This window comes from Watersipora subatra, chromosome 4, assembly GCF_963576615.1.
Source record: "Watersipora subatra chromosome 4, tzWatSuba1.1, whole genome shotgun sequence".
Lineage (NCBI taxonomy): Eukaryota > Metazoa > Bryozoa > Gymnolaemata > Cheilostomatida > Watersiporidae > Watersipora > Watersipora subatra.
In genome coordinates, this window is record NC_088711.1 from 33799421 (window position 1) to 33812719 (window position 13299).

The following is a 13299-nucleotide window of genomic DNA, read 5'->3' on the forward strand; positions in this document are numbered from 1 at the left end:
GATAAATGGATTAACGGATATAGTTTGAATAAAGATGTCATACGAATCGCGATTGATGTGCATGGTCAAGGATAACTTTGTGATGCTACTAGAAAAATTTTGAATGATAGGGGGTCCTTACGACTTTTCACAAGCAAAGAAATAATCACCAGCTAAGTATGTGAAAATGATGATGAACCGGGCTAGTACGAAAATCATTGAAAGGATTGTAAGAAGTCTTCCTATTCGAAAGTCTAGTCGTGCTGTTTTTCAGGTAGTATATTTTGGCTGATGATATATTGAATCAGGTTTTAGCATAAATAACTTGAATTTAATTTTGAGCGTAAATTTTACTATTGAAGGCAACTCTTATAAGGGTACAGATAGTTAGGTGGCTGGATAGAAGTTAGAAGGTACAATTATATTTAATTTAGGCATATTATATTTAATTTAGACATATTATCTTTAATTTAGTAAAATTACAGCTCCGTTACAGTAGGTTAGAAGCAGAAGGCTAAATAGATGTGGAGAATAATTAAGCTACGAAGGATCGTAGTTAGTAGAACATAAATGTCACAGCTAAATGTACAAAATGCGTGGAAAGGAGTGGCTCAACGTGCCGATAATTCTGGAACATAGAATTTGACCGGTTGGTCTGAGCGCTAAGCAAAGGTTTGTTGTTGTAAAATGTTTTTATAAGACTGCGCAGAGTTTAAAGTTTATTTTCACTCATTTAGGGAAGGCTGTGTAGTGTATCTCACTTAATGATGGGAGGGATTGCCAAATAACGTGGTGATATCGGTTTAAGACGCAGAGTGAGCGACAACCCGCAAGAGGTGTCGTTTTGCAGTTAGTCTGAACAACCTGACCAGAAGATAATAAGCTACTAATAATAAGGCAAACACGTAGCTGTTTACATAATTGAGACTTTTAGAGCATAATTAAAAATTCCTGCCTCTATTTGGCTTGATTTTTCTAATGTGCAGATTAGTTAGTCTCAAAGATGTGAAACAAGTGACCTTTTTGATCACATTAAAAAGGTAAAAAAATTATATAAGGCAGTTGATTATTTCAAAATAACAATACGTAAAAAATTCTCCAGTAATAAAACTATTCTCGTATAAATTTTGTTACTTAGCTAGACCAGCTTATCAAGTAAAAGTTTATACTAGATGAAAATCGTGAGCATTAGATTTTTGTGTTTTTGTATATTTCCATTTCTTTTCTTTATGGATAGTCTAGTATCTGATTGTTGCACACCTGGTTCTCTTTTTTTACTCCTTTCAATGAAGCCATAAATGGCACATTGTTGTCAAGGAAAGGATTGCAACGTTATAAATCATCTGTTAGCCATTTATTCCTAGATAAGTTGACAAGTATCTGGCTAGATCTAAAAGTCAGTCCCTAATGTCTCAAGAAAGTCAACAAAAGTAAAGATTTTTTACACAACTATCACACACATCGATCAATATCTATCCCAAACTTTGGCTTCCAAACTGTATAGCCTATTGCAGAAAGTAAGCTAAAAGGTATAACAAACAGGTCATCAAACGAGAGATATGACGTATTATAACAAGTTGTTTTAGTTGGTTGCACAATATTTTTAAGCATGGATACAAATACATGTACTCTAAAAAAACTAAGTGTCATAAAAACTTCTCTAAACTTGCATCAAACAGTCTAACAACTTAGACGGAAGTCTGAGATTCACAAATACTGAGATTAGTGGGTACATCAAGAAGGAACCAAAGCTAAGCTTAATCAGAAGGGTATACACTTTGATAATATGAATTGATGCACCATATGCTACAGAGACTGCAAATCCTGCATGTTTCTTTAGTCACATGAATGTCATTTCTAGTGGCATAACGATATCAGTAATGATGCTGCTTGATGTTAACCCAATTAAACAATAGTATAGTCTGGACATGCTGACCAGTATTATCAATCAATCCTAAATTATTCTACGGATCTTTTTCAAACTCTGCTCGAAGTTGTAACCTTTTGTACAGTTGATTACTGAATACAATAAATAGATAATTTTTTTCTGGAATCTTTTTCAAGAGCCATTTGAATTTGCTAATTTTTGCTCCAAATCAATATGTAGGTGGATTCATCACAGTAAAATTTGAAAATCACAACTATTTGCTTGCAATACAAAGAATTGGTTTTTAGTTTGTGCTATCTCAATGTTGCTGCAATTTCCTACTAATTCAGCTTGTTTTTTTCTGTAATATTATGTCTTTTATACTTTGTCTTGAGTCTATTTTACCCATTTAGGTCAAAAAATATGCAGATATATAATGAAAGTTGTTAGCCACTATTATTTAAATCTAGTTGGCCATTTTACGCAGCTATCAGTGCATGAATATCGATCTATGAGAAACGTTGCTGTATTTTTCAGGTTTCACAAACATATTTAACAAGATCCTCATGCGTTTATACCAATAGGCCTGCTTGCCTCAAGAGCTCAGCTTTAGCGCATCATAGTTGGTTAGTGAGCTCTGCAAGGAAGTATGCTACGAGGGCTCGTCAACCGACTCATGGTAGAAGGAAAGGGAGTCACACGAGTACAGTGATGTATGTGGCAGCAATGGGAATCACTATGGCGGGCACCGCGTATGCCGCCGTGCCTCTGTATCGCATGTTCTGCGCTGTAAGTCTTGTTAATTGTCAGACCAACTGGCTGAGCAGGTATATTTACATTATTAATATATTATATTTACATTATTAATATATTATATTTACATTATTAATATATTATATTTACATTATTAATATATTATATTTACATTATTAATATATTATATTTACATTATTAATATATTATATTTACATTATTAATATATTATATTTACATTATTAATATATTATATTTACATTATTAATATATTATATTTACATTATTAATATATTATATTTACATTATTAATATATTATATTTACATTATTAATATATTATATTTACATTATTAATATATTATATTTACATTATTAATATATTATATTTACATTATTAATATATTATATTTACATTATTAATATATTATATTTACATTATTAATATATTATATTTACATTATTAATATATTATATTTACATTATTAATATATTATATTTACATTATTAATATATTATATTTACATTATTAATATATTATATTTACATTATTAATATATTATATTTACATTATTAATATATTATATTTACATTATTAATATATTATATTTACATTATTAATATATTATATTTACATTATTAATATATTATATTTACATTATTAATATATTATATTTACATTATTAATATATTATATTTACATTATTAATATATTATATTTACATTATTAATATATTATATTTACATTATTAATATATTATATTTACATTATTAATATATTATATTTACATTATTAATATATTATATTTACATTATTAATATATTATATTTACATTATTAATATATTATATTTACATTATTAATATATTATATTTACATTATTAATATATTATATTTACATTATTAATATATTATATTTACATTATTAATATATTATATTTACATTATAAATATCATAGAACAGAAATAAAGATGAGCTCTAAATTTTTATCAGAAATGCAATTTCAAGTTTTCAGCCAGCACACTCAGCATGCTTACTTTTAGTAAGTTTGAGCAGCTTAATGACATGTGAATGTATTTACATCTATCATCAAGCTATAAACAAATTTACTTTTCTAAATAGGTCTATGCTAAATATATTTAAAGTTGTAAAATGTAAAAGTTCAATACGTACGAATATTTTTGGAGAATTCTTGGAAATTTCAATGTCCCTTTGAATTACACCACTTCAGATACAACACTAGAAACGGTGTAATTCCATGCGATGTTGGAATTTCCAAGAAGTTCCACAAAAAACATGGACACGCATTGAACTTCTATATTTGATAGCTCAAAAGTACAATCGCCACTCGAGTCAATTTGATTGGAACCCGTAATATACACTATATTGTAAATAATTGTTCATTTCTAGTCATAGAACAGTAAACTGAGAGTTGTCTTCTCTTTCACCATTGTTAATATTGAAAAAAAGGAAACATACCTCTGTACATGTATTACTGATTTTTTGCTATTTGGCTAACTAAATGTATGTCTAAACCTATATTATAAAATTGTTTAATTTTAATATTTGTTCAACAATTGTTTCTGTTGATGACTTTCTACCTGAAGTCATCATCAGAATCAACTAAATCTTTTATCAAAACAAACCGAGTTATTAAAATGACGCAAATTAAAATGACTACTGTCATTTTAATTTGCGTTATTTGTGTTACACATTTAAGAATACTCTATGAGTTTTCAAGTACAACATTAATGGACAACTTCAAGGCAATTCATTATGCAAAGTAGTTGGTTGGTTTTATTCTGGATGATTCACAGAGGTTTTAGCTAATAGCAACTATTGTTGGAAGTCAATAATATGATATAAAAGTATGCCAAAAGAATGTTATGAAAGTGTGTAAATCTATTCATAAGTATCAGCTTTTGATTAGAGTTGATAAGTAAGTACATGTACATAAATACTGTATATCACACACTATATTTGACATGTAAGTACATGTATATAAATACTGTATATCACATACGATATTTGATATGTAAGTACATGTATAGAAATACTGTATATCACACACTATATTTGACATGTGAGTACATGTATATAAATACGTTATATCACACACTATATTTGATAAGTAAGTACATGTATATAAATACTGTGTATCACTCATTATATTTGATAAGTAAGTACATGTATATAAATACTGTATATCACATACGATATTTGATATGTAAGTACATGTATATAAATACGTTATATTACACACTATATTTGATATGTAAGTACATAAATATAAATACTGTATATCACATACGATATTTGATATGTAAGTACATGTATAGAAATACTGTATATCACACACTATATTTGACATGTGAGTACATGTATATAAATACGTTATATCACACACTATATTTGATAAGTAAGTACATGTATATAAATACTGTGTATCACTCATTATATTTGATAAGTAAGTACATGTATATAAATACTGTATATCACATACGATATTTGATATGTAAGTACATGTATATAAATACGTTATATTACACACTATATTTGATATGTAAGTACATAAATATAAATACTGTATATCACATACGATATTTGATATGTAAGTACATGTATAGAAATACTGTATATCACACACTATATTTGACATGTGAGTACATGTATATAAATACGTTATATCACACACTATATTTGATAAGTAAGTACATGTATATAAATACTGTGTATCACTCATTATATTTGATAAGTAAGTACATGTATATAAATACTGTATACCACACACTATATTTGATATGTAAGTACATGTATATAAATACTGTATATCACTCACTATATTGGATAAGTAAGTACATGTATATAAATACTGCATATCACGCACTATATTTGATAAGTAAGTGCGTGTATATAAATACTGTATATCACGCACTATATTTGATAAGTAAGTACAAGTATATAAATACTGTATATCACACACTATATTTGATAAGTAAGTACAAGTATATAAATACTGTATATCACACACTATATTTGATAAGTAAGTACAAGTATATAAATACTGTATATCACACACTATATTTGATAAGTAAGTACAAGTATATAAATACTGTATATCACACACTATACTTGATAAGTAAGTACAAGTATATAAATACTGTATATCACACACTATATTTGATAAGTAAGTACAAGTATATAAATACTGCATATCACGCACTATATTTGATAAGTAAGTACAAGTATATAAATACTGTATATCACACACTATATTTGATAAGTAAGTACAAGTATATAAATACTGTATATCACACACTATATTTGATAAGTAAGTACAAGTATATAAATACTGTATATCACACACTATATTTGATAAGTAAGTACAAGTATATAAATACTGTATATCACACACTATATTTGATAAGTAAGTACAAGTATATAAATACTGTATATCACACACTATATTTGATAAGTAAGTACAAGTATATAAATACTGTATATCACACACTATATTGCAGATGTTCCTGTGTACATACAAATTGAGAAAATTTGTTTTGTATAACTTAGCCAGGGATATAGGCTTTGATCATGCTTGTTCATAAGCTAGTCGCTATAAATTACTTAGCTTAAATGTGTGTAGTAGTAGACTGAGATCTTGGCTATAAATGATGAGTGGCATAAACCTTGTTAATCGTTGTCATTGTATGTACATGTACATTAAGAGTATTGATATGGTAGGAGTAATGCTAGTCTCTCTCTCCTCTTCCCTCTCTCCTCTTCTCTCTCTCTCCCTCTCTCTCCTCCCTCTCTCTCCTCCCTCTCTCTCCTCTCTCTCTCTTCTCTCTTATATATATATACATGTATATATATACGTGTATATATATATATAATGGGGATAATCAAAGACACTTCACGACAAATAGAAAACATTAAAAAAGACCTCTGCAAGATATTCAAAAACCATGGACTGCGGATCACTATTGATGCAAACAGAAAGTCTGTGAACTACCTCGACATTACCCTGGATTTAAACAACGGCAATTACAAGCCTTTCAACAAGCCAAATAACTTGCCAATTTATGTGAGCTCAAAATCCAGCCACCCTAGAAACATCAAAAACCTACCAGGAGGTATAAACAGCAGGCTTTGCGCGCTCTCCTCTGACCACAATACATTCGAGTCATCGACCAAAATCTACCAAACACCTTTAAAGAATAGTGAGTACAACCACAAACTCTAATATTTTCCTATAGCAACACCTCAAACTAAAAGGAAAAACTGAGCGCGTAACACTACTTGGTAAACCCCCCCCCCCCCCATTCAGCAAACATGTCGCAACCAACATCGGCAGACAATTCTTAAGAATCGTCAGAGAAGAATATCCTGAGAACCCATTGCACACCATATTCAACAAGAACACTCTAAAAATCAGCTACAGCTGTATGAAAAACATAAAAAAACATCATCGACTCGCGCAACCTAAAACCCTTGAAGGGCGAAGAATCTACTAGGAAAGATTCACAGGCAAATGCTTGCAACTGTCGTGTAAAAACCAACTGCCCACTACAAGGGAAATGTTTGCAGTCTGCTATAATTTACCAAGCCACTGTCACCTCCCCCGACGGTGAAGCTAACTACATTGGCTTAACATAAACTTCATTTAAAACGCGCTATAACAATCATGAAGGGTCATTTACACAACGAAATAAAAGAACTGCCACTGAACTCAGCAAGCACATATGGCGGTTGAAGGATTCAAACACTAACTATTCCATTAACTGGAGAATACTGGAGCAGTCCATACCGCTGGCCAATGGCTCTAAAAACTGTCCCTGGTGTCTACAAGAAAAATTTTATATTATATACAGGCCACACCTTGGTTCATTGAACAAACACACTGAACTCGTCAGCAACTGCAAACATGCTAACAAGTTTCTACTGTCCAATTTAAAAACCTAATGCTTCTATGAATCCATAATCTTCCAGCTATGAAGTTTTAGTAATTCTAATAGTTCTAGCTGTATATAAGTAACCAAAACTGGTGCTAACATTTTATCTGAAGATTGCTCTTGCCAAGCATGAAACTAATAGTAGTAAAGTGTTTTATCTAAAGTTATAGTCTGTTTTATTGATTTATACATGTATATGTATACATGTATATGTATACATGTATATGTGTATATATATATATATATATATGTATATATATATATATGTATATATACTCATGCTACAGACAGTACTGTTTCAGCTATTGAGGCCTCATCAGTGCAGCTCAGAGCTTAGGCAAGGGACACAAATCCCATTACCTATGAGAGTTGACTTCCTGCCACGAAACAACTAAGTTGCCTCGCAGACTTTAAGAAAGGCAATGTGCTGGCACCAGAGTGCTCAAATCACAAAAGTGATGAGCTTTGCACAAAGGCTAATAGTGCCGCACCTCTCACAGAGTGCTCAACCAAACTGAAGTGAGGGAGCATATACTCATGCTACAGACAGTTCTGTTTCGGCTATTGAAGCCTCATCCGTGCAGCTCAGAGCTTAGGCAAGGGACACAAATCCCATTACCCATGAGAGTTGACTTCCTGCCACAAAACAACTAAGTTGCCTCGCAGACTTTAAGAAAGTCAATGTGCTGGCACCAGAGTGCTCAAATCACAATAGTGATGAGCTTTGCACAAAGGCTGTATATGTATATATATATATATAAATAAATAGATATATATATATGTATATATTTTAACATTCAATAAAAATATAGTGTCACCAAGTCATTGACTGTTCATTTTTTTAAAGATATTGTTGCCAGGTGACAACAGAGGCTAGGCAGACAGTGTGAAACTACTAATATTATGGTAGGATGTTGACAGACCAGCGCCGTCCCTTTTGTACCGAGTTGACATGTTTTGAAGGAGAGTACTGCAATTATCTACCAACATAACCTTGACTACTATTTAATTGTCAATTTGCTAGAAGGAAATTTTAAGGGTTATTCCACAGGAGTTTTGTGAAAGCTTTAGATTTGAGCAATCAAAATGCATAATTTTTGTGGTTAGTGTGTTTTTTCAAATTTATTTATTTTGTATCATACAGCTACAATCTGTTGCAAGTTTACTTTGCAATAAATTGGAGACAAATAACCTCTCATTGTGCTGCTGAAACTTTTTATAATTTGAATGACTTTAGGCAACAACATATTTTTCCCTTTAACTATTCTATTCAAAGCTGCTGTGTTAAAAGCACTCTCGAAAGTTTTCTTTTATTTACATGCACAGGCAACTGGTTTAGGTGGCCAAACTAAAGCATCCCATGACAACAGTGGCAAAATTGCTGACCTTGAAGTTGTCGATGATCGAGAACTTACTGTAAAATTCAATGCTGATGTTGCTTCCAGTATGCAATGGAACTTTCAACCACAGCAACATGAAATTAAGGTTGGTTGATAAGTTGTCTTCTTTATGCTTTCAAATATCTTATGGATATCTTTCTATGGTGGTGAAATAGATCCATAATAATAAACTGTAAAAAAATCATAACTGTTTTCAGGAGTTCCACTAAATGGCTAGTGATACGATTTAATACTATTGAAAGCCAATTTCTTTTATCAGCTTTCAGAATAGCTGGGTTCCTATGAAATAATTTACTACCACAACATAATACTTGTTAACCAGCGGCCTATACAATATTGTTCACTTATTAGAGCAGGATGCAAGTAGGTCACCTGACCCATTTTTCCTACTAATAAAAAGCCTCACTGTGTTGATCGTAAACTTTTTTGCGCTGCTCACATCACTATAAATGTGACTGAAAAGGTGTACTGTAATATGTCGAAAAAATCTTAGAATTCATTTATTCTCTCAATATTACAATAGTGTTGGCAATAATGCCTTTTTATTTGAAATATGTGATTAGGTGAGATAAAACAACTAATTTCATTGTTTTAAGCCACTACTTATTCCTTGCCTGATGTTTACATTTGTTACTGTACCACAAATGAATGATATAGATTCATCAATAGCCTGAAAGATCTGGTAGTCAGTTTTTATTCTGCAAAAAAAATGTTTCACCATTGTGACAAATGATAGAGAGGTATGGCAGAAGAATGTCTAGGATTGCTTTGATTTAGCAGAGAATAAATAGACAAATAAACTCTAACAGATTTATGCAGGAACAGCTAGTGAAGTTTTTTATTTCCCTCAGACAAATGGGCACAAAAACAAGTCAGAAGTAGACAAATCCAAAATAAACTGACTGAAAATAAAGTTTAGGTTCATATCCACAGTTCTTCAAACTAAAGCAATATAAAACAACAGAATGATCATATACATTCCCCTTTACTGCTAGTGTAATTAATGCTATACAAGTGTGTAAATCTATTAATAAATATCAGCTTGTGATTAAAGTTGATGTGTAAGTGTATATATATACTGTATATCACATACCATATTGTAGGTGTACCTGTGTACATACAACTTGAGAAACTTTGCCTTTCATAAGTTATCATCGGGTATTACAGTAAGTTGCAGTAGTTGTTGGAATGGTTGAGACTCGTCAGTGATTTGATCTTTCATCAAGTAATAAGTTCTGTACTACTGCCTTGAGAGGTTTCATCAAGTAATAAGTTCTGTACTACTGCCTTGAGAGGTTTCATCAAGTAATAAGTTCTGTACTACTGCCTTGAGAGGTTTCATCAAGTAATAAGTTCTGTACTACTGCCTTGAGAGGTTTCATCAAGTAATAAGTTTTGTACTACTGCCTTGAGAGGTTTCAATCAAGCAACAGTGTTCAGTGCAAGTTTCTCTTCAGTTATTTGTTAAATTTTTTATTTCATATCGTTCCTGTCTAGGTCTTACCAGGAGAGACAGCGTTAGCTTTCTACACAGCTAGAAATCCTACAGATAAACCTATTATAGGAATTTCCACCTATAATGTGATACCTTTTGATGCTGCCCAGTATTTTAATAAAATACAGGTGAGTTGAAGCTGTCATGAAGAAGTTTCCAATAATTTTATACAAGAGTTTTGCAAAGCAAGCAAAATAAACTGTACCTTGAGCTTTATAGTGTAGTACTTTAACAACTCCTTATTTTCATGTTGAGTTTAAAAGGTTTATCCTCTATTCTTTGTTTACCGGTAAGAAAGTTTCTTTTTACTACCCATTGTCATGTTGTAAAAATGAAATAGGGTTATACACATTTCTGTTTAGCTTTTTAATAGGTAGTTTATCACCTAATGTATAGAGAATATAGAATTATATACCTTTATTTTCCTTCGATAGCACTCTTGACGAGTGACTTTTTCTTACCTATTAGCATTATGGAGAGTATTTATTCGTAAAAACTAATATGTGTGTGCGCGCGTGCGAGGATGTGTGTATGTGGTGAGTGTGTGTGCGCGCGTGTGTGTTAGCTAAGATAGGCATATAGTGTAGTTGGACCTTATTCTAAATTACTTGAGCCCTTTTTTAAGTTTCTCGATGTTTCTGTTGGTTGTAGGGCTAGTAAAACGCTCATTAGGCCGAGTTTCAACAACTGTATAACGAACTGTTATGCAGCGTTGTTGACATTGTAACCGTAGTAACAATGAACTTTTGTAGTGTTTCTGCTTTGAGGAGCAAATATTAAACCCTCATGAGCAAGTGGATATGCCAGTCTTTTTCTACATAGATCCCGAGTACACGCAGGATCCCAAGCTAGAAAAGATTAATGAAATAGTTTTATCTTACACATTCTTTGAAGCCAAAGATGGTATGAGTCTACCTCTGCCAGGCTTCCCCGTCAAGCCACACGGACAATGACACCTTTTACAGGTGTTATATTCTTATAGGTAGGCTCTCATTTTGGTAGCAGCTCTGTAGACATGGTCAATCATGTCAAATACTTGTAGTAGTGAACAGGTTTCAATGTTGAACTCATATGACATGTTGTTATGCTGATTCGATATGACGTGTCAGATTTTAAATGTTGTAGTTTACCATTTTGTTGATTTGTTGGAAATTGGTTGTAAAAATTTTAAAAGTTCATGCCTGTAAAACCTGTATTTGTATAATTGATTTGTACTATCACTTTTATATTGTTTTGCAGTTCATTCAAGCATGTGATTTAAGAATTGTTTCCTCCTAAGTGCAGTTGAACCGCAACTCTTAATTTGCATACAGGAAGCGTTACATTAATACCTGTATTAATAGTAATTATTAGCGTCAATATAATAAAATTGATCTCTTAGTCATGAGGAGGCTTGCCTGTGTAAATAAACGTAAAAAGGAATAAGTACTATATTTTCAGACTATCAAGAAGCAAATGTATCAATGATATTGATCTGTGTTGGTCAATCAGTTAGAATGATGAATGCGTGAAGTTACCAACACTGTACAGCATACATGGCAAGTCGTATTGAGTGTAGTACAGCATACATGGCAAGTCGTATTGAGTGTAGTACAGCATACATGGCAAGTCGTATTGCGTGTAGTACAGCATACATGGCAAGTCGTATTGCGTGTAGTACAGCATACATGGCAAGTCGTATTGAGTGTAGTACAGCATACATGGCAAGTCGTATTGAGTGTAGTACAGCATACATGGCAAGTCGTATTGAGTGTAGTACAATTCAAGTCAGAAGAGAACGTGCCAAGTGGGGGTGTTTCAAGTAGTTGTAAGCTCATTGCTTACATCAATACTAACCATCCATGTGCTGACACAAGTAGCGTGGCTGTGCTTGATATCCAATGAGACCAATTGGAATTATTATTTAGCTAGTTTGCATACTGGCTGCATTTTAATATTCTTTTTTGGTATGTCGTATACAATGTACACATAGAAGCGTAGTCTTTCTTTTTTCCTCACAAATGATATGTCTATTGCATTGTTTGTCACATCTATGTTAGGTTTATGAACAAGCACTAAATATATATTAAAATTGGACACGCGTAATATATCTGTGTATTAGCCGTTTATATTGTGCATGTGATATGAATATTATGCTCATTTTACAGTCTAATATAAACTCCAGGCGTACTTTATTCCTGCCGTATACAAGCTATACATGTGCATACTATACATGCTAGTACCCAGTCTAGCGTGCCATGAGATATTGTCAAGTGTGCCGATAACGTACAGAGAATAAGTATGTGAATAAGAATGCTTGGCTCAAATGGTAGCATGCCTGGTAACAAAGCCTAATGATGCAGGTTCGAATCCTGTATGATGCAATCTTTTTTCCCAACCTCCAACCATCGCTTCGAACAGACAGACACTACTATGGTAGAGATTGTGTGTTTTATGCCAATCCTATGTAGCTCATCTGAATATCCTAGATTTAAATATTGTGAAAAACTCAGATTAAATATTCTCATTACAATGAATCGATACCATTTTCCCACGACCAAACGAGCGGAGCAAAGTGTGGGAGTTTTTATGATAAATGCATGTGCACACAACTTACGAAAATTATTCATCAACAATGAAACGAAACCTCGTCAAGAAATTTCATCAACAAATTTAAGCATCGCTATGTTAAGTCCCTAAAGTATAATAACGATACAAAACACATTTAAACCTATTTAAATATGTTACCAAGTCTTTGTAAACCGTCGGTATTATCTTAAAACTTACCCATCTGATCGGATTATACACAAATAGACAGATTAATTTTAACGAAAATCGCAACAAAACACTTGAAAAGCTTGGTTTAATAAAAGT

At 31.8% G+C, this 13299-nt stretch overlaps 1 protein-coding gene across 1 annotated transcript; it reads left to right on the plus strand.

Moving 5' to 3' along the window:
* Positions 1–138: 138 nt before the first annotated feature.
* Positions 139–11833, plus strand: LOC137393433 (cytochrome c oxidase assembly protein ctaG-like). The gene is made up of 5 exons (XM_068079984.1): positions 139–253; positions 2384–2635; positions 8878–9036; positions 10449–10574; positions 11199–11833. Exons 1-5 carry the CDS (start codon positions 167–169, stop codon positions 11397–11399), a joined length of 825 nt encoding a protein of 274 aa, XP_067936085.1. The 5' UTR covers positions 139–166; the 3' UTR covers positions 11400–11833.
* Positions 11834–13299: the final 1466 nt, after the last annotated feature.